General features: G+C 39.3%; 1 protein-coding gene and 1 pseudogene across 2 annotated transcripts; both read right to left on the bottom strand.

Annotated features, from left to right (window-relative positions):
* Positions 1–971: 971 nt before the first annotated feature.
* Positions 972–26,324, bottom strand: ggt5b (gamma-glutamyltransferase 5b). Of its 2 annotated transcripts, none has more exons than XM_088355920.1 (12): positions 25,828–26,324; positions 23,522–23,649; positions 21,122–21,217; positions 20,854–21,049; positions 18,712–18,872; positions 11,895–12,041; positions 10,358–10,488; positions 7,301–7,488; positions 7,138–7,229; positions 3,947–4,056; positions 3,746–3,856; positions 972–2,004 (listed from the first exon to the last, which is right to left on the bottom strand). In XM_088355920.1, exons 1-12 carry the CDS (start codon positions 25,983–25,985, stop codon positions 1,858–1,860), a joined length of 1,665 nt encoding a protein of 554 aa, XP_088212046.1. In that variant the 5' UTR covers positions 25,986–26,324; the 3' UTR covers positions 972–1,857. The 2 variants fall into 2 exon arrangements, with proteins under 2 accessions (XP_088212046.1, XP_088212047.1); XM_088355921.1 differs by having other exon boundaries at positions 21,122–21,154.
* On the bottom strand, positions 18,328–18,452 carry LOC148350581 (U2 spliceosomal RNA; annotated as a pseudogene).
* Positions 26,325–26,866: the final 542 nt, after the last annotated feature.

Below are 26,866 nucleotides of genomic sequence, written 5' to 3'. Positions count from 1 at the left end.
TTTCAAATTCCTGGCCATTTGGGGATTTTAGGTTGGCCTTATATTCTGGAAAATACAGTGTTTTACATTACCTGAAGCTCACACAGAGGGCGCTGATGTGATGTCCACTATTGTGCTGCTCAGGGTAACCCAAAAACACAAAAACCTTGTGAAAGGCAGAGACTTAAATGAGGAAAAATATAGCGGTTTGGTCACTTTGATTCTCCGTATTTTGTATTTCTCCTTGAGCTTAGTAGCACTCATTTTCGATGGCACGTCGCAGTACAGCGACATCTAGTGGTCCTATTGCACAGTAAATTTTAACTTTGTAAAGGCTTAGCTCTACATACGGTATAATTTAGTACGATTAAGGTGTAAGCAATAAGCTTCAATACTTCCATATAAACCGAATTTAGAACTATAAAAAAACAATGACTGAAATCATGGTGGTGGCTCATAGGCGCATAAAGCAAAATGAACACAAGGGGGTGTAAGATGAGCAGAGCGTGTATTTCACCTGGCCCCCTTATTGCATCCTCCATCTTGTGTCCACACTGTGTCCTCATGCTCCCAATGACTTCTTCCTAATCAATTGACACTGTCCCAATTGTATTTGGGAGGGACCACATTTCATTTTATTGAGAATTTGTGTGTTTTATTGCACTGTTTTGCAAGTAAAGTTGCTGATAAGTGGTCGGGAAAGTGGAAAACCGTCATCACGATGATCGAGTCATAAAAGGAAGTAATTGGGGAAAAACAAAAATTGTATATGAGTGACTGCCATCGAAGCGCTGCTTAAAGATACAGTAAATGCTTTTTAATTGTTTTATATTTATTCATGGTACCTAAATCTTTATACGTTATAATTGCCTTGTTATTATCGTCAAGTTACACGTTTTATTAATATTTTAGGTATGTATTTCTTCATAGGTATGTATGGCTTACATGCGAATATATACGGTATATACAGAAGTTGATGTCATATGAATAAAAATATCCAAAATTCGTTTTTATTACAAGGGGAAAAAAAGTCAATATATCCCAAAACATGAATTTGAGTTATTTTTCTTACATGAAAGCAGTGGTGTGTTGAATATTGACAGATTAAAGGTACTGTATGGAATTTAAACGTTGTTATTCTCTGCCGCCATCTCCTGGCTTAAAGTCATGATCGCAGCCTTCAGGAGTTAATTCATCAAGTATGCTGAGCTTGAATTAACGTTTCTTAATATTTTTGGCATTCGGACAGTATTTGAAACATACCTTGTCCTACTTGAAGCATTTTCACGCTACACAAACAAAAAAAACTGTAATGATGCATTTTAGATAATTCTTTTTGACTTATATATGCTTTTTGATGTTTTTTTAAAATCAATACCGTTATTTTAAGGTGAATTTGTTTTATTTTTTTACCAGTAGAGGGTGCTAAATACACACAGTCCCTTTAAATATTGAAGACATTTTCTCATTTTAAAAACATGTGGTTTCCCTTAACCACTAAGGCCGTAGGGGCACCATTTCCTGTGGTGCGTCTTGGGCAAGTACTGCCTGGTGGCACCCATCCCCTCTCCCAGACCTCAATTAACGTGTTGCTATTGAGTACAGTTGCTGTAAAGTTTTAATTTAAAAGCCATTATTTGAAAAAAGAAATTTGAAAATTTAAGCTTTAGAAAATGTAAAAGACTGAAAGCACAAAATGTCATTAAAGAAATTAATTAAATTGGTCATTTGAGTATCCAAGGTCAACTAGTCGACACACAGCATTTATTCAAGAAAACCTTTTAACGAGTGTTTCTTTGGTAACATAAAGGTCTCAGCTCACTTTTATCACGATTAAAAAAAATAGTCTTAAAGGCCAAATGTGAAAAATGTTTCAAGTTAGTATCCGTCAGCCATCCCCTGCTTCCTCGCATCCGATTTGGCCACGATGCATCCGTCCTTCTCCTCCACAGCGTTGACGATGTTGAAAAAATACTCCATCTGTCCGATCTGGTGCCCGAGAGCTCTCAATCCGTCGATCACAGACTAAAATGCAAAGAAGGGAAGGAAACATACAGTGCCTTGCAAAACTATTGGCCCCAAAGAACCTTTTGATATATTGTCATATTTCAGGCTTCAAACAGATTTAAATATTTTCTAAGAATCAACATGTGAGACACAAACATGAAAAGAAACCAAATGTATTCAGTATTTTACATATATTGTGTTTACAAATAACAAATTGAAAAGTAGGCATTGCAAAAACATTGCAAATCCCTGCTAAAGAAAAGAAACCCCAAGGCATGATGCTGCCATCACCATGTGTGACAGTGAGGATGGTGTTGTGCAGTGTTACTCCTACACCAAACATAACGCTTTGTATTCATCCCTAAAAGTTACAATGTTGGTCCCACATTTTATATGTCTTCTCCCATGTGGCTACTTTCAAACACCAAACGGGCCTTTTAATGGTACTTTTTCCAGAAAGTGTTTTCTTCTTGCCACTTTTCATTAAAGGGCAGATTTATGCATATTACAACTAGTAGTTATCTTTGTCACGGTTGCCCATGACGCCCAATTGGCCCCGCCCGTTTGGCGTCAGCTGTGGCTCGTTGATTGAATGGCTTCCCTCCTATTTAAGCTCAGTGCTCTCACTCACCCCGTCATCGAACCTCTGCACCCGCAAGACGTGTGTTTTGACTCTGTCCGTTATTCTGTTTTTGTAACCTGTCTGGTATCGATCCCGTCTATTTCGTCCTGTTTTGCCATCGGTCTCCGGTCTCCAGTGTCTGGTATCGTTCTAGTCTATCTTGTTCTGTCTGATCTCTGTCTCCAGTCTGCTATATCTGTTATCAATCCTGTCAGTCTCGTTCTGTCCAGTATCGACACCATCTGTCCGGTATCTGTTCGTGTAACTGGTATCGATCTCGTTGGTCTACGGCTTCCTGTTGTTCCACGCCAGACTTCTGTCTTTCTTCTTCCGCCCAGCGATCACCGAATCACTGGCGTTTGTGTTGATGTGCATGACTGCCCCATTCCCGTAAAATAAAGCTTGTGTGAGAAACGTTACGCGTCTGGGTCCTCCTCCTGTACCGGTTCTTGATAATCTTTTGCACAGATTGTCCCATCGCAGCTGTGTATGTCTGCTAGTCATCCAATGTGATCATGGGTTTCTTGCTCGCTTCTCTAATTAGTTTTCTTCTTGTTAGGGCCGAAACTTTGGGGGGATGGCCAGGTCTTGGTAGGTTTGCAGTGGTTTTATGTCTCTCCATATTGATATTAACTGGGACTTGATGACACACGGGTGCACCTTTTCATTGTAAGTCATTTAGGTCGACATTGGATCATTCAGAAGTCATCAGGTAAATTCTGGGGTCAGTCTGCTTAGCTGAGAGAACAGGGGAAAAATGTTTATGACGTTCTCAAAGTAAATATTGATGGGTAAAATACCAGTTGTTGAGTGCATAAGTGGCAGTTGTACAATGCATTTTCTTCAAAGATCCTCTTAGTGCTAAAAACAACCATTCAGTTACTATGAAATCCATATTAATTTGAATAATAACACAAAAAAATCATACAAATATGCATTTTGGTCACCTACTTCTCAGTTGTTTCTTTATAAATCTAATATCAAATGTTTAAGTAATTCAGTTCCATTTCACAATTGTGTCTCGAATGTGGTTAATTCTGAGGATTTGTTTTTGTTAGCCTTAAGTTTTAGCCTGAGATGTGACAATATGACAAAAAGCGCCGTATCTGCCGAGTCAGCGCATTTTCGATAGGTCACCTGGTCAAAAGCAGGGGGGAAATTCACGTTGTTCCTGGAGTCGACAAACACGATGGGGGCGTCGATGGCTTCTTTCAGACTCATCCCCAACCACAAATGGTTTATTACAGACTGGAGAGAGAGAGGTGGGCGGGGTGGCATATGAGGCTCGCTCGTAAACGCATCTTAGCGACAAAGGCTTCGTTTTGTTTGTCTTGTTACCAAAGCGACTGCGCTGGTGATCATGCTCCCGCCTGCTCCACCAATCACAAGAAGCCCCCCAGACTTGGATTCTAGTATCGTTGGGGTCATTGAGGAGGGGGGCTGCTCACCTGAAAAAGAATCACATGAGAAAACGGGAACACAAAAAAAAGCTGGTACTCTATTGCCTAAATTTGTGGTTTGCAACCCTAACGACTAGTTTAATGTCTGACAATATTCTCGTACCCTGGTCCAATAATTACACTGGTACTATTAACAATAAACCTAAGTCCTTTGTGATCAATAGACCACTAACGATCTACAGTAGATGACGTAAGAAAAGGCATTAGATTGTATCTCATCATCACACTATTTTCCCATATTAACTTCATCACGACGTATTGATGAGATAAAATCGAATGTGTTTTCCAATGTTATCTACAATCCTAGCAGTCAGTGATTAGAATTTGGCCCTCTCACTGCTGCAATCGGTGTTCGATTCCAGTTGCATCCACACATGGCACACTGGTACGTGTGGTTCAAAAGCTGAAAATCTTATGGCTGCCATCCCTATCAGTGTGGAAAAGTCTCCCTCATGTCCCTTTCCTCACCTGGTTAGTCTTTGCCTTGCCATAAATATATTTTATTTCTAATACTATTTATATTGTTTTACTTATGTTGTTGGGTGGGGATAAAGGAGGGATTTTATTGTTTTATTGTACATTGAAAGTCCTTATACAGCGCTTTGAGTGCACCGAAAAAAGCTTTCCAAATGAATTTGATTTGAATATCGCCATCTGCTGTTAAAGAGTGTCATTGACCTTAATTTCTTTTTGTTCCCTGAGCATTATTTTGCTAAAGCAAAGGCCAGCGACCCACTGAAAATAGGTCCGTGGCCCACTTTTCGGTCCTGGCCCACCATTTGAGAATGCACGAGACTAAATGAGTCTTTTTAACATTTTTCGATCAAGCCAGCCCTCGACTTGTAGCCCTTTGTTTACATGCTCTACTGACCGTTTTACTTTGACACCAGTTAGACCAGGGTGCCCCCAAGGATAGCTGATCTGTTCTGACAATAGCTCACTAGTACTAGGCCAATGTTATTTTGTAGTCAAATGATTTGTTTAGTGATTGGCTGAGTTCATTTAAACCTATTTTTAATAATTAACCTGGTTATAACAGAGTAACAACATAGTAATAACATAATAAGATGTCATTTTAGAAATGCATTTCAAACTGGGTGCCCTTTGCGCCAATTAGTAACAGTAAAAGTAGTTCTGGGCTTAAACGTTTAGACTGCGACATTTTCGACATACTAACCCCTTGTGTCCTTGTTTTCAACATACTACCCCTTTTGTGTTTTTTTCAACATTTTTGACATACTAACCCTTTTATGTTCTTGTTTTTTTCCAATATTTTTGACATACTAACCCCTTTTTTGGTTTTTCGACATACTAACTAACCCCTTATGTATTTTTTTCAATATTTTTGACATACTAACCCCTTTGGTAAGGCGCCCGCTTTGAGACTGGGAGGTCGATGGTTCGCGCCCCGACCGAGTCATTCCTAAGACTTAAAAAGTGGTCGGCGGCGCCCTCTGTTGGCTGCGGCTGCATCGGCTCGCTACAACGGGTCAGGTGCAATCGACATTTCGTTCTGTGTACGTTGTTACACAGAATGACAATACAAGGAAATTATTATTATTATTATTATTATTATTATTATTTTGTTGTTTGGCCATTTTTATGTACTAACCCTTTGTTCTTGTTTTTTTTTTTTCAATATTTCTGACATACTAACCCTGTTTGTGGTTTTTCGACATACTAAACCCTTATGTCTTTTTTTTTTCAATATTTTGGACATACTAACCCATTTTGTGACATTTTCGACATACTAACTAACCCCTTACACGTTTTTGTGACATTTTCGACAAACTAACCCCTTGTGTCCTTGTTTTCAACATACTCTGTTTTTTCAACATTTTTGACATACTATCCCTTTTATGTTCTTGTTTTTTTCCAATATTTTTGACATACTAACCCCTTTTTTGGTTTTTCGACATACTAACTAACCCCTTATGTCTTTTTTTCAATATTTTTGACATACTAACCCCTTTTGTTGTTTGGCCATTTTTATGTACTAACCCTATGTTCTTGTTTTTTTTTTTTCAATATTTCTGACATACTAACCCTGTTTGTGGTTTTTCGACATACTAAACCCTTATGTCTTTTTTTTTTTCAATATTTTGGACATACTAACCCATTTTGTGTATTTTCGACATACTAACTAAGAAACCCCTTAAAAGTTTTTGTGACATTTTCGACAAACTAACCCCTTATGTCCTTTTCAACATACAACCCCCTTTTGTATTTTTTCGACTTTCGACATACTAACCCGTTGTTTTTGTTTTTTCAATATTTTTGACATACTAACCCCTTTTGTGTATTTTCGACATACTAACTAACCCCTTACACGTTTTTGACATTTTCGACAAACTAACCCCTTATGTCCTGATTCAACATACTACCTACCCCTTTTGTGTTTTTGCAACTTTCGACATACTAACCCGTTATGTCCTTTTTTTTGACATAATAACCCCTTTTGTGTTTTTTCAACATTTTCGACATACTAACTAACCCCTTAGAAGTTTTTGTGACATTTTCGGATACACTAACCACTGATGTCCTTTTTTTTCAACATACCACCCCCTTTTGTATTTTTTCGACATACTAACTCCTTACAGTCGTTGTTTTGACATTTTCGACAGACTAACCCCTTATGTTTTGTTTTTTTTTGAGTGTTTTTTTCGACATTTCCGACATACTAACAATAACCTCTCACATGTTTTTTTGACATGTTCACACTAACCTGTGTTGTTTTTTCCGACATACTAACCCCTTTAGTGTTTTTTCGACATTTTCGACATGCATGTTTTTTGACACATTAAGCTGTTTTGTTTTTTTGACATTGTTTTTCTTTAAACATACTAATAACCCCTTTTGTGTTTTTTGACATACTAACTCCTTTTTTTTTTCCACATTCTTGACATATAAACCATTTGTCTTTCACTTCTAAAGACGTCTTTTTTCTACATTTTCGACATACTAAGCCCTTATGTGTTTTTTCGACATTTTTTTCATACAACCCCTCACGTCTTTTCAACATTTTCAAGGTACTAACCCCTTTCGTGTTTTTTGGACATACCACATTACCTGGCTTCAAGGCGTCCGCTCTCCCGCAAAAGTCAGCCAGCTCATTATTAAGGACGACGCCCGTCCTCGGAGAGTAAACGCCGCCGCCGAATCTACGCCAAGAGACGGCGATTGACCACTCATTTTCGACATTTGGGGACATTTCCGACGAGCGCCTCCTCACAAGTGGTTGATGGTGCTGGTGGCGGAGACGGCCAGCCCGTCTTCATCCAAGACAGACACGTGGGACGTTCCCGTGTGGTCGGGCGGCGCTTTGGCGTTTGAATAGTATGAAGGCGGGTGGGTGCCGTCCGAAGAGATCTTCCATCTGATGTTCTCGATGAAGGAGGGATCCAGCAGATTCTCCGCACCCTGCGAGAAGGTTTTTGGGACTATAGACATTACAAACTAAGCACCAATTCATGGACATTTGAAAGCAGGGATTTCAAACTCATGTGGGTTCGTTGAAGAAGAAAGCGGGTGCCAAGCTACCGGATTAAAGAAAAAGAATGAGAAGGGGAGAGAAAAAAGAGAGAGATACAGAAGAAAGGGGGAAATAGTTAAAGAGATGGAGAGAAAAGGAGAAAGAGAAGAGAGGTAAAGAAGTGAGCATTAAAAAAAGAAAATGAGAGAGAAAGGGAAAGAGGGATGGACATGGAAAGAAAAAAAGAAAAAAGTGTGAGAAAAGGGGCATTGAAAGAAAAAGCGAGAGAAAATAGATACTTAAAGAAAAAGAGGAATAATAATAATAATTTCCTTTGTATTGTCATTCTTTGTAACAATGTACACAGAACGAAATGTCGATACACATGACCCGTTGTAGCGAGTCGATGCAGCCGCAGCCAGAGGGCGCCGCCATTATACCAATTAGGTATGTCTCGGCCGAGGCGCGAACCAGCGACCTCCCAGTCTCAAAGCGGGCACACTACCATCTAGGCTACTGAGCTGGAATAGAACTAAAGTAAGAAAAAAAGAGGGAGGAAGAGGCTAGAGTTAAAGGAAGGAAGAAAGGGAGCAAGAAAAAAAGATTCAAAGAGAGAAAGGGACTGAGAGGGAGAGATAATAAAGAGTTAAAGAAAAGAGAGGAGCGAAAAGAAACTTGAGTGTTAAAAAGAGAAAGACAATGGGAGAGAGAAAAAACTGATGCTTAAGAAAGAGAGAGAGACAGAGAAAGAGGGAGAGTAAAAAAAATAAAAATGGAGAAAGAGTCAAAGACAAAGAGAGGGAGATAAAAAAAGAAAGCGTTAAAGAAAGAGCGTAAGAAATAAATCCAACTACCGGTACAATAGTGTTTTGTCGCCACCAAGCGGCCAGAATGTAAAAGGTGTTGCTCGCTTTGTCTCGCTGGCCAGATTCAATCCCTTGACGGGCCTGATCCGGGCCACACCTTTGATACCCCTGTTGTAAATCATATGTGCCACACTCATGGCCCGTGGGCCAAATGTGGCCCGCCAAATCCTTTGAGTAGCCCGTGAGACAAGCACAGAAGTTTGAGAGCTGCTTTGCATCAATTGCTTGCAGTTTCAAATATGCCCACTGGATGTCGCCAAAGCTTTTATGGGTCCGGAGCGTTTTGTTAACATTTGCGTGTACGCAATGTAGGTTTGAGAAGTAAATCATGCTTGCTTTCATATAGAACATCAAACTCTTAGACATGCACAACTATACTCTCATATAGAAACTGTCATACCCATGCACAAGCACTACTATACTCTCACACATACCACTATACATTCATAAACACACACTGCTTTGCTTACACACATATACTACGGTAATACCACCCAAACTGTAGACTCTCATATACACTATTATACTCTCTCACACATCATTAAAATTGCTAATACAATAGGGGTTTTCCACACCTAGTGTAATGATCACCTCACCTCTCATATTTGTTTTACTTGGTGTACTTTTGGTAACCACGGCGATGCACACTGATCTGTGTGTATATGTTGTACAGTTTGATGTCAAACTGGAGTGAGTTCGAGGACAGTAGTATGTATGAGAGAGTATAGTAGTATAGTAGTATGTGTGTGACAGCATAGTAGCGTGTGTATGAGAGTATAGTAATACGTGCTAGAGGGTATAGTTGTATGTTTGAGATAGTATAGTAGTATCTGTATAAAAGAATAGTTGTATTTGCGAGAGAGTCTAGTATGTGTATGACACTATAGTAATAGCATGAGTGAGACAGTATAGTAGAGTGTGTATGATAGGATATTAGTATGGTAATGTGTGCACGAGAGTATGGTAGTGTGCATGAGAGTATAATAGTATGCGTATGAGATTATAGTTGTGTGTGTTAGAGAGCATTGTAGGATGTGTATGACACTATAGTACTGGCATGTGTGAGCGTGCATATTAGTGTGTGTATAAGACTATAGTAGTTTACGTGAGTGAGTAGAGTGTGTATGAGTAGTATGTGACAGAATATGGCAGTGTGCATGAGAAGATAGTAGTGTGTGTATTAGAGTATAGTAATACGTGCGAGAGGGTATAGTTGTATGTTTGAGAGAATATAGTAGTATCTGTATAAGAGTATAGTTATATGTGCGGGAGAGTCTGTAGTATGTGTCTGAGACTATAGTAATAGCATGTGTGAGACAGTATAGTAGAGTGTGTATGATAGGATATTAGTATATTAATGTGTGCATTAGATTATGGTAGTTTACATGAGAGTATAATAGTATGTGTATGAGTGTATAGTTGTGTGCGTTAGAGAGCATAGTAGGATGTGTATGACACTATATTACTGGCATGTGTGAGAGTGTATACTAGTGTGTGTATGAGACTATAGTAGTTTGCGTGAGTTAGTATAGTAGAGCATGAGTATGAGAGTATAGTACTAGTATGAGTGACAGAGTATAGTAGTATGATAGAGTATGGTATTGTGCATGAGAGGATAGTAGTGTTTTTGTATTTGTATGACTATGTATGAGAGGATAGTTGTGCATGTGTGAGATTGTGATGTTACATGTGAGAGCAAGTATGATTTACTTCTCAAACAGACTCTCATATAATCAATCTGTTTCATGCAACCGCAACGTTATCGACGCACAGGCAGACAACGGCAATGTAGGGGCGGGGCGACTGTTTAGCCAATCAGAATGCAGAACACAACGCACAATGAAAATCTGAGAAAGGAAAATGCGATACAGCTAAGTATTACTGTATTGCGTTTTGGCACTTTTAGCTTAATAGTATTTTCCCCGTTTTGGGCCAAAATATCAAATCTTACAGTGTTTTGGTTGAACACAGGGTCACGAATACTCCTTCGTTGACCAATGGCAAATTTGACGGCCTCGATATAGTGATGATAAAAGAGGATTTTCCCTTCCCCGTCCAAAGAACGTGGAGTCAAGGAGAAACCTGCAGAAAAAAGGAACACTCACACTATTCGGTTGGTTATTTTTTAAGTACATAACATCTTAACGCAGTCAAAGTCCTGGCTCGCGGGCTGAATATGGCCTGTGAGGAGGGTTTCTACGGCCCCTGAGATTATCTTGACACATTATTGTCTCATACGGCAGTAGTCGTTCCGTATTTGTTTTCACTGTGCGATACTTCTTGAAGAATATGTTTTTTATAGTTAACAGATTTTTGCACTTTATTGTATTTTAATTTGATACTATTTTGAAGTAATGTAACAAAAATTGAATTTTTTCTTGGAAGTCAATTTGGCCTACTGCTGCTGGTGCCTAGATGTTTATTGGACAACTTTTAGCATCAGTCCTCTCAATTAAAAAAATGGAAAATTGAAAATTAATTCTCATATTGCACCGCAAAAATAATGATTTTAAGTAAAGAAAAAAACAATTTTGCTTTAGTGGTTAGCTGTTAGCTTAATATCTGTATTGTATTTGTTTTAGCGGTAGCAATATGCGACTCGCACAACATTAGCAACTAGCTTTGCTTAAGCAAAAGACATTACAGACGCTGTCGCTAGCTGTGTTAGCGTAACAAATACTGTAAACCAATGACATTGACATCCTGCACTCGATTAAAACATTGTAAAGTAGAAAATTAATGCACTGCAAATAAATACTGTTTTAGTTATTTTGATTAAACATCTGATATCACAGACAATGTCACTAGCTGTATAAACGTTAGCAACTACCATTAACCAGTACCGTTGACATCTAGTGCTTAATTAAAACATTGGAGAGTTGAAAATATAGCACATATTCAGCTTTAGCGGTTAGCTGTTAGCTCTTTAGCATTGATTTCGGGTTCACTAGCTGCACCAAGCACAACATTAGCAACTAGCTTTGCTTAAACATCAGACATCACAGACAATGTCACTTGCTGTATTAGCGTTAACATCTACCATTAACCAGTACCGTTGATATCTAGTGCTTAATTAAAACATTGGAGAGTTGAAAATATAGCACATATTCAGCTTTAGCGGTTAGCTGTTAGCTTTCTAGCATTGCTTTAGGGCTCATCAGCTGCAACTAGCACAACATTAGCAACTAATTTGTCTAAAAACCAGACTTCAGACAATGTCACTTGCTGTATTAGCGTTAGCATCTACCATTAACAGGTACCATTGACATCTAGTGCTTAATTAAAACATTGGAGAGTTGAAAATAGAACACGTATTTAGCTTTAGCGGTTAGCTGTTGGCTTTCTAGCATTGATTTAGGGCTCGCTAGCTGCACGCAGCACAACATTAGCAATTAGCATTAGCGTCTTCTTTCATATTCAACAATCCATCGGCTTTTGGGCAAATTTTTCATTTTGGCCCTGCCATCTTAAGGAAATTAAAACTGAACCTTGCATGATTTTGAGAATAAAGGCAAGCAGGGCGCCCCCAGCAGGCGGTGGAGGGATGTACATCACTGTGTCCCCCAGATGAAGCGTCCAAGGGTCCACCACCCTCACTTGGTACGAACTGAGATCTTCCATTTCTAACGTTCCACCTATAAGAGTGACACATTGAGACAGCGGTGTCAAACTCATTTTCACTGAAGGGCCACGTCAGCATTATAGCTGTCCTCAAAGTGCCTGAAGTAACTTAGAAATGTCTCATCTCATCTCATCTCATTAGCCGTACCGCTTATCCTCAGTAGGGTCGCGGGGAGCCGGAGCCCATCCCAGCAATCATCGGGCAGTGGGCAGGGGACACCCTGAACTGGTTGCCAGCCAATCGCAGGGCACACAGGGACAGACAACTCATTCGCTCATTCACACCTAGGGACAATTTGGACCGGCCAATTCACCTGAAATGCATGTCTTTGGAATGTGGGAGGAAACCGGAGTGCCCGGAGGAAACCCACGCAAGCACGGGGAGAACATACAAACTCCGCACAGAAAGTCTGGAGCTGGATTTGAACCCACGACAGGTTCCCATGACATGAACTGTGCCGCACAAGCGCTAACCACTGCGCCGCCGTGCTGCCCACTTAGAAATGTCATTTTAGATTATTAAAATAGGTCACTGAGTATGTTGTCACCATAACATGAGTTTTCCAGCTATATTAAGTTTATTTTTTAATCATCACATCCTTACTTTGATAATCACATTATTCATTGTAGTTGTTAGGGATGCACATAATTTATATACACATATTTTAATGACATATATACTAGCTGTATTCTTATGAATGTATTTTTTCATATCAATATTTTATCAGCAAAGGTCTTCCAGTGTGTCAGCCTTATCTTATCAAACAACCTTCAAAATCTAGGTGTGTGCCGTTTTCACAAAAGCTCCTTTTTTATCTTTTAATGTGGGAGGAGACCTTGTTAGAGTTTCCTGTTCCAATTTGCAAATCCACATCCCTTTCCTATTAAATCTGTGGTCAACAATTTCCCATGCTGTTTTGACTGTGAGAACTGTCTTCTGATCAGACCAGACCAGAGTACACTGTTTTATCTTTATTTTGAAACTTTGAGTATTTGAAAAAAGGTAAGGGACAGACAAGGAAAGAAGAGGGGGTAAAAAGTTGGTTAAAGAAAAAGGAGTTGCGTGAGTAAATGTGTTCATCTGATATATTTTTCCCACCCTTACCTTTGGAAATAAACACTTTCTTCCTTGGATTACTTTCCACGGGACCCGGACTTTGCAAGTCTGCATCAAACCTTAAGTACCGGTATCATTTTCCGTTCATTTTGCTGGCTGTGATTTTTGGACTGTGGACTTTATTGAAGGGCATTTAGTTTCAATCGCCGGACTTAAAGTCGGGTTTGGGTTAATTTTGTGTTCGTGTTACATTTTTAAATGTGGGCGCATGCGGCTTATATACAGGTGCGGCTTGTGTTTGTACGAAATCGTTTTTTTCTTAAAATGTGGTGGGTGCGGCTTATAATCAGGTGTGCTCTATAGTCCGGAATTTACGGTAAATGGAATTTCAATGTGTAATGACTGTAACTGCTCTATAGTCCAGAATTTACGGTAAATGGAATTTCTATGTATAAGGACTGTAACTACTCCTTCATGTAAGCAATGGTCGCCAAACTTTGCAAAGCGGAGAGCTACTTTTTTGTTACTGCTTAGTGCAAAAGGCCACCACTTTAATATGTTAATACAATGTTAGTTTCGGGTTTAGAGGTTAAAATAGGCTCATTTAACCACTAAACATTAAATCTCCTAGAAAATCACAATGACCCATGATATATTGTCAAAACCAATCCGCAGGCTACTCATGTAGTCTCAGGGGCTACCCATTGCCCGTGAGCACCGCATTGGAGACCCTTGATCAATGTTCCCTCTAATTTTCCACGAGTCTGAGCGTTCACACAAAGTTGGTGAGCAACGCTTGAAACAACAGTGAGCAACCATAATCCCAAGTATGACAAGATAATTAATTATCAAACATGCCTAAAACATTTTGCTGTTTCCGGCAATGCAAAATTATTTTTCTCTTTTGAATGAATTGACTCATATACTATTGCAAAGGTTGTATGGCCTACAAAAGTCGTTTGTTCTTACAATTCTTACACAAGATATCCATTTCTTTTTTTTTCCTGACATATTTTGTCGCATAATATTGACATTTTTGGGGGCTTATTTAGTCGCTTGTAAGATACAAAACTGTATTTGATTACATTTTTTAGTGGAAGTACAATGTTGGCAACAAGATTCACTTGATACAATTGGAAATTATCTGAATGCAACACAAACTTTTTCTTCTTTTTTCCGTGTTTTTTTTCTACTTTTTTTTAAATTCGTTTAAAAAAAGTCTCAATGTGTTTATTTTTCCGAGCTGTTACTTTTTTTTTGTTCTCCATTTACTTTTTTCCTACGTTTCTTTCTTTTCTTTTTTTCTGGCTTTTTTCTAAATTTTTCTCTTCCTTTTGTTTCTTTTTTTCCCAGCTTTTCACTACTTTTTCATTTTGGTATTTTTTTCTTTTTTGTTCTATTCCCCCCTTCCTTTAAGTCATTTTGTGCATAATTTTACATAATATTTGGTCATGTTGGGATTAAAGAAGCAAAAACAACCCGAAGAGCCGCTTAGGACCTGAAAGAGCCGTTTAGGACCCAAAAGAGCCGTTTAGGACCCAAAAGAGCCGGTTCCTTTTAGTGAGCCGAGCCGAAGAAGCCGGTTCCCCGACAAACTCTACTAACTTTACTCAACTTCGTTCTCCTTCGACTCGACTTCAAAATACCGCATTTAGGACACTACGTCAGGGGAACCCGTGTATTTTTACCTTCATGCACTGTAACTTTGACTTGAGTCGCTTCTTAATTAGTAATTTTGAGCCCTCATTTTTGTGCGCTGGCTAGATTTTCTTGTGCGCTGAGAATGTGTGAGCCATGCGCAATTGCGCACGCGCGCAGCTTAGAGGGAACACTGCCCTTGATGTAAAGTAATCCTACATGGCTTAATTTCTAAACAGCCAATCGCATGGCAGTTAACTCAATGCATTTAGGCTTGTAGACATGGTCAAGATAATCTCCTGCAGTTCAAACTGATCATCAGTATGGGGAAGATAAGTGGTTTGAGTGACTTTGAAAGTGGTATGGTTGTTGGTGCCAGAAGGGCTGGTCTGAGTATCTCAGTAACTGCTGATCTACTGGGATTTTCACACACAACCATCTGTAGTGTTTACAGAGAATGGTCTGAAAACGAAAAAAATATCCAGTGAGCGGCGGAAATTGGTGGAAAGCCCTTGTGGATGCTAGAGGTCAGAGGAGAATGGCCAGACTGAACCGAGCTGATAGAAAGGCAACAAAGACCTAAATAACCACCCGTTACAACCAAAGTAGGCAGAAGAACATTTTCGAACACAGTACGTCAAACTTTTAAGGCGGATGGGCTACAGAAGCAGAAGACCATGCATCCTTTCAGCCAAGAACAGGAAACTGAGGCGACAATCTGCACAAGCTCATCGAAATTGGACAATAGAAGACTGGAAAAACGTTGCCTGGTCTGATGAGTCTACATGTCTGCTGCGTGCAACATTGGGATGGTAACGTCAGAACTTGGCGTCAACAACATGAACCCATGGATCCATCCTGCATTGTATCAACGGTTCAGGCTGGTGGTGGTAGTGGTGTAATATTGTGGGGAATATTTTCTCAGCACTCTTTGGGCCCCTTGGTATCAATTGAGCATAGTATTGATGACCTTCTCCATTCCTTTATGACCGCATTATACTCATCTTCTGATGGCTACTTTCAGCAGGATAATGCGCCATGTCCTAAAGCTGGAATCATCTCAGACTGGTTTCTTGAACATGACAATGAGTTCACTGTACTCAAGTTGCCTCCAAAGTGTTCAGAATTAAATATTAAAATGTACCGTTTACCAAATTGTCCGAATTAGTTATCTGACTCCATTAACCGAACACAACCTACATTCACCAAACAATGCGCGCTTGTTTCTTGATGGAAAAATGAACAAGAGACCGGCATTTCCACACGGGGGCAGATTTAATCTCTTGAACAATTTAGCTAAATGAACTCCATCGAATATGGCCGAATTAGTGGAAAGCCCCCACGTGGGCTCCACGGCTCCACCACCTAGCCTCGATGTCTGGAAAAACTCAAAACAGCTTCTCCAAACAATGCCTGCGTCAGAGTCCTGTTATCAACAGAACTAGACAAAACATTCCGCATTCGGATCAGCGTGACCTGTCGTTCAACTTAAGCCTACTCAGTGAAAATCTTCATTGCACTCAATAAGTGTAACTTGTATTTAATCATATAAAATCCTTTGTAGTAAAATGTATAAAATCCTTCAAAAGTCACCAGATCTCAATCCAATTGAGCTTCTTTGGGATGTGGTGGAAGAGGAGATTCGCACCCAGGACGTGCAGCCGACAAACCTGCACCGACTGTGTGACACCTTCCTGTCAGTATGAACTAAACTCTCTGAGGAATGCTTTCAGCACCTTGTTGAGTCTATGCCACGAAGAATTGAGGCAGTTCTGAAGGCAAAAGGGGCTCCAACCCGTCACTAGCATAGCGTACCTAATAAAGTGGCCGGTGAGTGTATATGTTATGAATCAAATACAGTGATACTTCTACATGGAAGCTATTTAAGCTCCGAGAAATTCTAGATTTGAGATCGTTTGAGCGAAAATGTTGTCCGACATACAAGAGAAAATATACGTTTCAAGAATGTCCAAACATCACTTCTTATTTATCTTTTTGTATTTTAAGTGTTTAATTACTATTAGAATGTGTTCTTAGGAGTTTGGGAAGACGTATTTGATAGCTTTTTAGGTTTAACTTGTATGCTTTTTAAAAAGCCATGAACAAATTAATTGGTTTTAATTTATTTCATATTGGGGGTATTCACTCGAGATACAAGTACGATCCAGGAACAAATTAATCTCATATATAGCACTGGAAAAGAAAAAACAAACATAAAAAGAAGATGTTTCAGACATTTTCGAATCATTTATTACTCTAATCCACTCTTTGGCATCAGTATGAAATACTGGCATCTAGTGGCACTGAGCCGTCACTGCGGGGATAACCTAGTCGACAAGCATTCTGGGAAACGTAGTTTATAGTGAAATCGCCCTTTGACCGGTTTATTTCTAACGCTAAGTTAAAGGGACAGTGTGTATTATTTAGCGCTTCCTGGTGGTAAAATAAATTCATTTGAAGGAAAAAAACGATATGGAATTAAATGATAAGCAAACGTATGTGAACTATTATTTAAACATGATTCTTTTAAGATAATTTGCATTTATTTGACCTGGAGGGAGCTGACATGACTAGCTACCATTTTGATGCCAAGGGTACCCTCAAAACATGCAGTCTTTTTTTCTTCTCTTCTATCTTTTGCACATAATTTAAGTTTCTTATTTTTTTCCTTTAAAAAATGCAAAAAGAATTAGAAAGTAGTAAAGAATGGTTCCAATGTAAGATCATTTTTACTCATTTTAAGTATCATGGGATTTTTTTTATTTTCTGTTTTTCATTTGTCATGTTTACTTCTTTTTCTTTCCGTTCTGTTTCTTTCATTTTGTCATATTGTTCTTTCTTTATCCTTTTTCTTTGTTATTTTTATTTCTTTTTTATTTTCTTTTTTTTCCTTTTTTCCGTTTTTATTTTAGTTTTTCATATTTTTCTCTCCTTTTATCCTGTTTTTTCTTTATTTCATTTGATCTTTCATAATTTTTATTTGTTTCCTTTTTATTTTCCTCCCAAAAGGCTAGGCGGGAAAATAATGTTGTTTTGGTCGCTTTGAGTCTCCATAATGTGTATTATCCTTGAACTTTTTAGCACTCGTTTTTGGTTGCACAACACCATACAGAGATATCTAGAGATCAAATATTCCGCACGGTATCTTTAACCCCTTGGAGGTATTTTTTACAAAGTTTGTCTCTTTGATGAGTTATCATCAAAGACATAGGGGCATCTAAAAAAAAACATATAGGTACCCGTAGCTAAGGTCCCCTTGAACATTTTATGTGGTTGGGGTTTTGGGGTTTTTAAGGGTTATTGATCTATCTTCGTTATTCATTATCCATTATCCGTTATCGGTCAGTTCATTATATGCTACAAAGCCTAGGAGCCGGGACACTTACTCTCAGCCAAAAGGCTAAGCTAAGGTCCTAGCCCTAAAGCCTTGTTGCGATAGGGGGGTTTTGGGGTTTTTAAGGGTTATTGATCTATCTTCGTTATTCATTATCCATTATCCGTTATCGGTCAGTTCATTATATGCTACAAAGCCTAGGAGCCGGGACACTTACACTCAGCCAAAAGGCTAAGCTAAGGTCCTAGCCCTAAAGCCTTGTTGCGATCATTGCGAATGCACCGTTCCCGGAGGTACTGCAATACCGGGCCGATGCGTGGAGTGGACAGAGCAAGCTCTTATTCCATCTCCGGAATGCAAAAATCAAAAGGCCAAGCTAAGGACAGGCCAAGCTAAGGACTATATGTGGTTGGAAGTTGAAAATGTTGTTGTTGTTGTTTTTTTTTTTTTCAACCGAGAAAGTTATAACACCGCAAAGGCTTGGACATTCCATGGTCAAAATACCTTAAGTGTAGGTTATTTTTAACCCCAAGGGTTAAACTCTCGCGGGCCACATAAAATATGTGTCAGGCCACATTTGGCCAGCGGGACATGTTTTGACAAATGTGAATCGAGATAATTCATCCGTGAAGATATCTGATTTTCCAGTACCCACCTGCGGCTTTGATGTCGTGGATTAAATCGGACGCAATCTCGCCAGTGTAAAAAACTTGAGCTCCTTTCTCTGCAATCTTGGTCATGCTCTCGGCAAGTCGGGGAAACTTGATGGTGTCTCCTGTCTTGAAAACGCTCTTGTTGTGGTTGCAAAAAACTTCACTGCAGTACGGAGAAAAAATTGAGTTTGGTTTTTAAGGGTGACATAAATTCTAAGACATACAAATTGTGAAACTTTGTACGTTTTTGCAGAATATCAACTGTGTCATAGGAATATTCCAATTAATAATTTTAAGGATAGTCTGTCTCGTTTTTGACTTCCTAAACTCTTATCCGCGGAAAAAAAGGAGGCTGGCTGACTGAAAACATGCAGGAAGCAGCCAAGATAACCGCGAGCCAAAGACAAAACATCGATTGCGGTAACAAAAACGAACCCAGTCGGATAGAGGTGAGATCTTGGGCCCGGCAAAAATTTTGGGCACGTGTTCGGGGTTAAAATGTCAATCATTAACTCGGACTGGTTGGGCTTCTCTCTCTCACGCTTTTTTTTCTCTATGGAAAGATCTACACAGTATGCACTTACTTTTACTCAAGGGATTATTTAGATAAAGAAATCCTTACCGAACTACAGTATCAGTTTACCTCACAAAATCCAAATAAATTTTCCTCCTCTGTTTTGGGGTAAAAGACGCGCTGCTTCCTCCTCCCACCTCCCTCACATCAGACGTCCTTTCTGCTTCTTGCCAACAGCTTACAAGTTCGACAAGCTTGCTTTCTGCTTTTTGGCTAAATATTTCACTATTTGCAGCTTGTAATCCGCAGAATACAATTTTCTTTTCGGTGCCATTTTGTTCAGTATCACCTTTGTTTGCTGCACGTTGCCAAAATGCGCACTTTGGCGCCAAACTGTTCATTTACGTGCAGTGCACACTTGATTTTCAGGGACTCGGCCCTAAGTAAACCCCAAGCTGCGTACTTCAGTCGAAAAACACAGTTCGGTGCTCAAGTACGCACGGTCCGGCTTGTTTATCAAGTTAATCTGTCGGGTATGGGTTAATACACACACGTCTCGGGTCGGGTCAGGCTGATTTTTTTAGGCCCAATCTACTGCCGGGAGAAAAAAATAATAAGCATGGCATGCATGCGAACTAGCCCACAGCAACCAGGCTAAACTGGAAGCTTTCGGTGACGTGCATGCCAGAGGGAGAGCTATCTGCACCATATTATATTAATTGCAAGACACGCGGCAAAAAATAAAAAAGGAAAAGTCAAAATCACATACCTAATAGGAGGCTAAAGCAAAAAAAGGAACGCACGCTGTACAAGGTGACATGTAAATTTACCCCATGCAGTTTATGATGATCAAAGCACAAAACTCGGGGAAAAAACAGTCAAAAGTCCCCCAGCGACACGGTAATCAAAGTTCCAATGACTCCAAGCGAAAATAAGCGCTATGCATTCGCTTATTACAACAATCGCCGTCTGGATTTCAATGGTTCTCCTTGTCATACGACAACGTCAGAACTCTAGAAGATATGAGATCAAAATTGTCTACTTTGAAAATTATTTCCTCGAGATTCATGGCGCGTGGAATATTTTCCAACGTATCTGCATCATTGTGGGTAGGAACTCTACACGTTCTGTGACTTATTGAGAAATCTAAGCTCTTTAAATTTGAGGCTTTAAATCAGGTTATATTGTAAAAGCCACTGTATTTAAACTATCTAGATAGATAGATAGATACTTTATTCATCCCCGTAGGGAAATTCACACTTCCAGCAGTATCCTTGTGTTGAAAATAAAACAATAATATAGTAAAAGGAAGATAATACATAAATACCCAATGTAACGTGTTGATATAGAGTATTTAAATAGTGCTACATAAAATACACACTAATAAAAATAAGGTAATATGCAATGTGGGGGCTTGGTTTAATGTGGGCTTTTACTCCCCCGGGTGGAGTTAAAGAGCCTCATGGCATGAGGAAGAAATGATCTCCTCAGTCAAGTCAAGTCAAGTCAAGTCTGTCTCAGTCTGTCCGTGGAATCTACCACAAGAATCTACCAGAATCTACCACAAGAGGCCAGCACACAAATTTAACACGGTAGATTTGCGCACTGAAAGCAGGAAATATTTACCCACCAGAGGGACGAGCGTTCTATTCTTTTCTTTATAGTGGGCAAGGCAAGAATTTTCCCCAGGTGAGCCGACACCCGGACTCCATCCCTGGCCATTCTTATTGGCTCTTCGAAGAGTTTTGACCAGGGCAGCTTGCCGTAGCGCTTGTGAAGGGCTTCGTAGCCCCGCAGCTCGCCGGGAACGCCGATCCATTGACTGCCTGAGGGAAATCGTGCACAGTCATTATTCTTGTCAATGCACCACCGACACGATATTATTTGTTTTATTTTACCTGCTGTGTGCTTGATTGAATCGGGACATTCGTCTAACAGGTTGCTTTTAAATTTCTGAGGGACAGTCTCCCTGAAATTATAAACCGTCACCTTACCTGGAAAAAGAATAGTTACCCCATTTGATTACTTTGGAAAAGTCTTATATTCTCAGTTAAAATAACAAAAATAATAAGCCTGAATCAAGCGTGTGATCCCTTGACCATTAGGGATGTAGATGACATAGGAAAAGGCATAATATTGTATCTCATCCTCATGCTATTTTTACTCACGATACCAGAGATAAATGTTAAAGCGGTCCTGAAATATATAAATAAACACAAAAACCACGGCGAGAGATGTCAATGTTGTGTCCACAGTTTACGTTGTCAATAAACTATTTTAACCATGGCTCCACATATTCAATATACAGTAAAAAAAGTGTGATGATGAGATTTGATTGAATGCCTTTTCCTATGTCAAGTACATCCCTAGTGGTGTAGTGCATATTTCTCAATTGGTGGGCCAGGACCCGAAGGGGGATTGCGGACCCGTTTGCAGTGGGTCGCGGGCCTTTGTCTTGGCAAAATAATGCTGAGAACAAAGGTTGAGACATTAACACTCCTTAGCACTAGATGGTAATAATGTCCTGCTCTGTCTATCTATCCATCTCTATAGTATCTATCTGTCTATCTATCTCTATGGTATCTATCTATCCACCTATCTCTTCAGTATCTATCAATCTCCATGGTATCTATCTATCACTATGGTATCTATCTATCCATCTATTTCTTCAGTATCTATCAATCTCTATGGTATATATCTATCACTATGGTATCTATCTATCTCTATGCTATCTATCTATCCATCTATCTATCTCTACAGCATCTATCTATCTATCTATCTATCTATCTATCTATCTATCTATCTATCTATCTATCCATCTATCTCTACAGTATCTATCTATCTCTATGGTATCTATCTATCTATCTATCTCTATGGTATCGATCTATCTATCTCTGTGGTATCTATCTATCTATCTATCTCTGTGGTATCTATCTATCTCTACAGTATCTATCGATCTATCTATCTCTACAGTATCTATCCATCTATCTATCTCTACAGTATCTATCGATCTATCTATCTCTACAGCATCTATCTCTACAGTATCTATCGATCTATCTATCTCTACAGCATCTATCTCTACAGTATCTATCTATCGATCTATCTATCTATCTCTACAGTATCTATCTATCTATCTCTACGGTATCTATCTATCCATCTATCTCTACAGTATCTATCTATCTCTATGGTATCTAGCTATCTATATATCTATCCATCCATCTATTTCTACAGTATCTATCTATCTCTACGGTATCTATCTATCTATCTCTATGGTATCTATATATCTATATATCTATCCATCCAACTATCTCTACAGTATCTATTTATCTATCTATCTACAGTATCTATCGATTTATTTATCTCTACAGTATCTATCTATCCATCTTTTTTTCTTGTTCGGTCAATCAGTGCTATGCCAATTGCGTCAGAGGGTCCACATCTCGTTTGATTGGGATTTTGTTGGTTTTGTTTCCTTTTTTTTCCCTCATGATAACAGGTCCCAAGAAAGTTGTTGATAAGAGGTAGGAAATGTGGAAAACACTTTTCGAACAGAAGAAGAAAAAGTTTGTGAAATACCAAAATGGTGTCTGCCATCGACAGGCTGGTGGAAGGTACGGTAAATGGTTTAAAAACGTGATCTCTTTTTATCTTTAACCGGTATATTCATATAAATTATCTGCAAAATTACACAATTATGGTTGTTTTGGTTTATGTTTTGTTTATATTTGAAGTATTTCTTTTAGTACGTGGCTGTTTTAAAGCAGATTTGGGGTTGGCCAATTTGCAATAAAAGCTTGTACAGTATGCCAGTGAATATAGTACTTGTAGTTTTTTTTTTTTTTTTTTTTTTTGAAAAAAGGTGATTACATTCTATTATATCTTCTTTGAAATGCAAAATCCTTTCATTCCATAAATTTGAGGAGTGGAGATGTTTCTTGATTTGGGCCACGGCTTGTATTCAGGGTGCAATACTGTGTCTTGAAGTTAGAACAGTTGAGAACCACTAGTGGTTACAATAGCTCTCACACCGCTGCAATCCGGGTTTTATTCCCATTGCATCCGATGTTGTGCAAATGTAGTCGATGATATTTTTACATCATCAATTTTTGCCCAAATTCTGTATGACCCTGTGTATAATGTGCACCCATGCATGCATTATATACGGTAAAAGCAATAAAATGAGGCTAAATTTTATAAATTAAAGCATTTTAAAAAAAATTCTGTGAGTACCAAACAACCCATGGCCCGGTAAAGGTCTGCGGACCAGTGGTTGTCGACCACTACTTCAAAGAACTTACCTGTTTTATTCCGAACTGTCACAACGGAGCCTCCGCCAAGGCCCATGCTCTGAGGGTAAACCACAGCAGTGCATAGCAGGGATGCGATAGCGCCATCTACTGCCGAGCCGCCTTGTTTCAGCACATTCCTGCATGAGAAACCTCATTCGTGAGGGGTAACAGGGGGGAAATCCAAGCACTTGTTTACTACTTCGAACTCGTTTTCTCGTGCAAAATAAGAACAGTACAGACTTTTATTGTCTTTGAGTGACAATTACCATATTTTCCGGACTATAAGGCGCACTGAAAAAAACAGGGCAGCAATTTGAAAGCACGCCTTGTAATCTGGTGCCCTTTATTTACCAGAAAATATGGTGGATAAAATGGGGAATTCATAGTTACAATTAAATTGTATTGCATATGGTAACTGTACCGCCTTTGAGAAACATAAAGAGTCATTTTCGAGTGCCTTCTTGTGGTTAACATGTTACTTGTTTGTTGCTAAAGTTCATTTTTGCGGTGAAAACAGATGTCATGATGGTAATTCATGTTCTATAAACTAAATTATTTCAATTTAAATGCATTTATTTATTTTTAAGCATCCCTATATTTTACTGTTGTTTAATACCATGTGCCTTATAATCCAGTGCACGTTATATATGAAAATACTAATCCCCCAGACAATTTTTCCGTCATGACCAAAAAAAGCAGTGGACCCAAATGCGTAACGCCTCACACAATGCTTTATTAAGGAATCGGGAAGTCAGGGCGAGAGAAAAAAGACTGTAATCTGGTGCTCGCTGGGCAGGAAGCCCTCATGGTCGGTGACAGGTGGCAAGTAGGGTAGCCTGGACAGGAGAACGAAGCGTGGTCGTGAATCGGAAGCAGGTCGGATAGCCGGGACAGGAGAACGAAGCGTGGCCGGGGATCGGAAGCAAGTCAGGTAGCTGGGGCAGGAGAACAAAGCGTGGTCGGGGATCAAAGCAAGTCAGGTAACCGGAGATGATCGGGAAGCCAGGGACAGGGGATCGATACCGGAAACAGGGGACGGAATAAGGCAGGATGCAGGAACAGGTCGAGTCAAAACGAGAGCCAGAGAAAGAAGTGCTTGAATAGGGAGAGGGGTAATTAGGAAACGAGTGGCAGCTGGGGTTGAAAGAGTGAGCGCAGGTGAGGGCAATTAGCGGGCAAGTGACAGAATCGTGACCTTTTCTGAGTTTACATTAGTATATTTTTTATTTTGATTTCATAGTAATATGAGGAAAAAAATCACCTTTAAAATATGTGTTTTGATTTTTTTAATAAAATCTTTAAAAATCGTCAAAATTAATATAGTTATATAGTTGAAAACTATAGTAAAATGAGAATATTTTAATACAAACCAAAAGATATTTTTGCTCAGTAAAAATATTTGTACTTTTTTTATAAATAAATAAATGTGTTAGTTGAAAAATGTCGGATTTTTAAGCATTATTTGTCCTGCTTGATTATATTTTTCACCTGTTCTACTTTATGATTTTTTTTTAAAAGTAAATTACAAACTGAGTTTTTTTGCTCATTTTAGGATTTATTATAGTTATATTTTTAGTAAGAAATAAAGAAAAGTTTTGGGGGGAGCTTACATTTTTTATTTGATATTGCAAGTATCTGCCCCACAAAAACAATTTTGTCCGTTTTAATTTAAAGTATTGTTTTCTCCCAAGAAAAACAAGAAATAGTACTTTTTTGTCGATAAAACATTTTTTTCATAAAACTGGGCACGGATATGTCTGCCCTTGCAAAATCCACTGCAGGCTAGTCATCCTGGAAGGGGGATTACCTCATGTGGGGTCTCTTTCAAGGTTTCTTCATTTCCTTCAAGCTGAAGTTTTTGAGTTTTTCCTTGCCCTCCTGTCGGTTTTAGATCAGGGGATGGTGTAATAGTAGTCTATACAGCCCTTTGAGACTCCTTGTGATTAAGGGCGTCACAAATAAACATGACTTGACATACAACTTCTTTTTAAAGTAACTGAAAAAGTTGCTTTCCTAGCTAACTACTTACTTTTATTATAGAGTAACTCAGTTACTCACTCAGTTACTTTTTGGAAGAAGTAGTGAGTAAGTATAACTCATTACTGCTGACTGGTGATATTAAACATTTTACACAATCCAAGTTTTAAAAGGATTTGTCTTTATCTCGGTTGCTATAGCTACCGTCCAAAGCGAAGTATTATCCACCTCATCCAATCTCTTAAACTGCTTAACACCTCTCCCGACTGACTGAACTATTAGCCGCACGGTCAATTTCACACAGAGCTCTGCAAAAAGAATGTTGCTGTGTCACTTACTTGCCAACCTGCGAGCAAATCTGCGAGTCGGCGGCGACGGCAGCGTGCCGGAATCCACCCGGGCACGGCGCCGACAGCAGAGCGGCCATGCAAACGCACAAAACCAAACCGGCGCACAATAAAGCGCACAACAGGCAGCAGCACCTGGACTTGTCCATGTCAGTCCCGAGGTCAGCTCAAGGTCACGCCCGGTGCCCACAAGATGCCATCACTCGCTAACTGGGTCGCTTCTGAGGCGACATCCCGACTGGAATTCCACATGGGGTTGGCGTTAATGATGGGGCGTTGGAGAACGAAAGGACTCCGTGAGCCGGCTCTTTGAAGTGAGGAGGGAGCAGACTCCCAGTCAATAAGGAGTGGACTCTCTTCAAAACGCTTTCTCTAGCTTTTAATCTCGCTGTCTGTCTCTCCGTGTGTCTCTCCGTCTACACATTCTCTCTCTTTTTTGTCACTCTCTCTTACTCTCTCTCTCCTTCTCTAGCTCCCCTCTCTCTTTGTCTTTTCCTGTTTCACTCTCCCTTTCTCTCTCTTTCTCTCTCTCTATCTATGTCGGCTCCCTCTCTCGTTTTCCCACACTCTCGCTTTTTCAATATTTATTTTCTTTTCTTTTTCTTACTCTCTCTCTCTTTCTCTTTCTCTCTCTCTCTCACTTTCTCTATTTCTCTGTTACGCCCTCTTTCTCTTACTCACTCACTCTCTTTCTTATCATCTCTCTTTCTCACTCTGTCTTTTGCTCTTTCTCATTCACTCTCTTTCTCTCTTTCTTTTTCTTGTTCTGTTGTCTCTTTCTTTCTCAATCACTTTCTCTTGTTTCTTTCATTCTTCTTTCTTTTGGCCCCTCTGCCTTTCACACTCTCTCTTTCTTTATTTTTCTCGGTCACTTTCTTTTCCCCGCTGTCTTTCTTTCTTTCTCTTTCTCTTCCTTTCTTATTCTTTCTCTCTCTCTCTCTCTCTTTATTTTCCTCATTCCCTCTCTTTCTCCCTGTTTCCTTCAGTCTTTCGCTCTCTCTCTCTTTCTCTCTGTTTTCCCACCCTCTCT

The sequence above is a fragment of the Urocampus carinirostris genome, chromosome 16 (genome assembly GCF_059441175.1).
Source record: "Urocampus carinirostris isolate Australia breed hairy pipefish chromosome 16, RoL_Ucar_1.0, whole genome shotgun sequence".
Lineage (NCBI taxonomy): Eukaryota > Metazoa > Chordata > Actinopteri > Syngnathiformes > Syngnathidae > Urocampus > Urocampus carinirostris.
This window is presented reverse-complemented; position numbering and strand designations above follow the sequence as displayed.

Bases quoted from the DNA above. Each gene is read 5' to 3' on its own strand.
- ggt5b (XM_088355920.1), bottom strand. From the start codon at position 25,985: ATGGACAAGTCCAGGTGCTGCTGCCTGTTGTGCGCTTTATTGTGCGCC. The intron at 23,650-25,827 runs GTAAGTGACACA...TTTCTCATGCAG, and splicing joins ATTTGCTCGCAGGTTGGCAA to GAATGTGCTGAAACAAGGCG. The intron at 10,489-11,894 runs GTTCAGTTTTAA...TTTTTTCTGCAG, and splicing joins TATTCTCAAAATCATGCAAG to GTTTCTCCTTGACTCCACGT.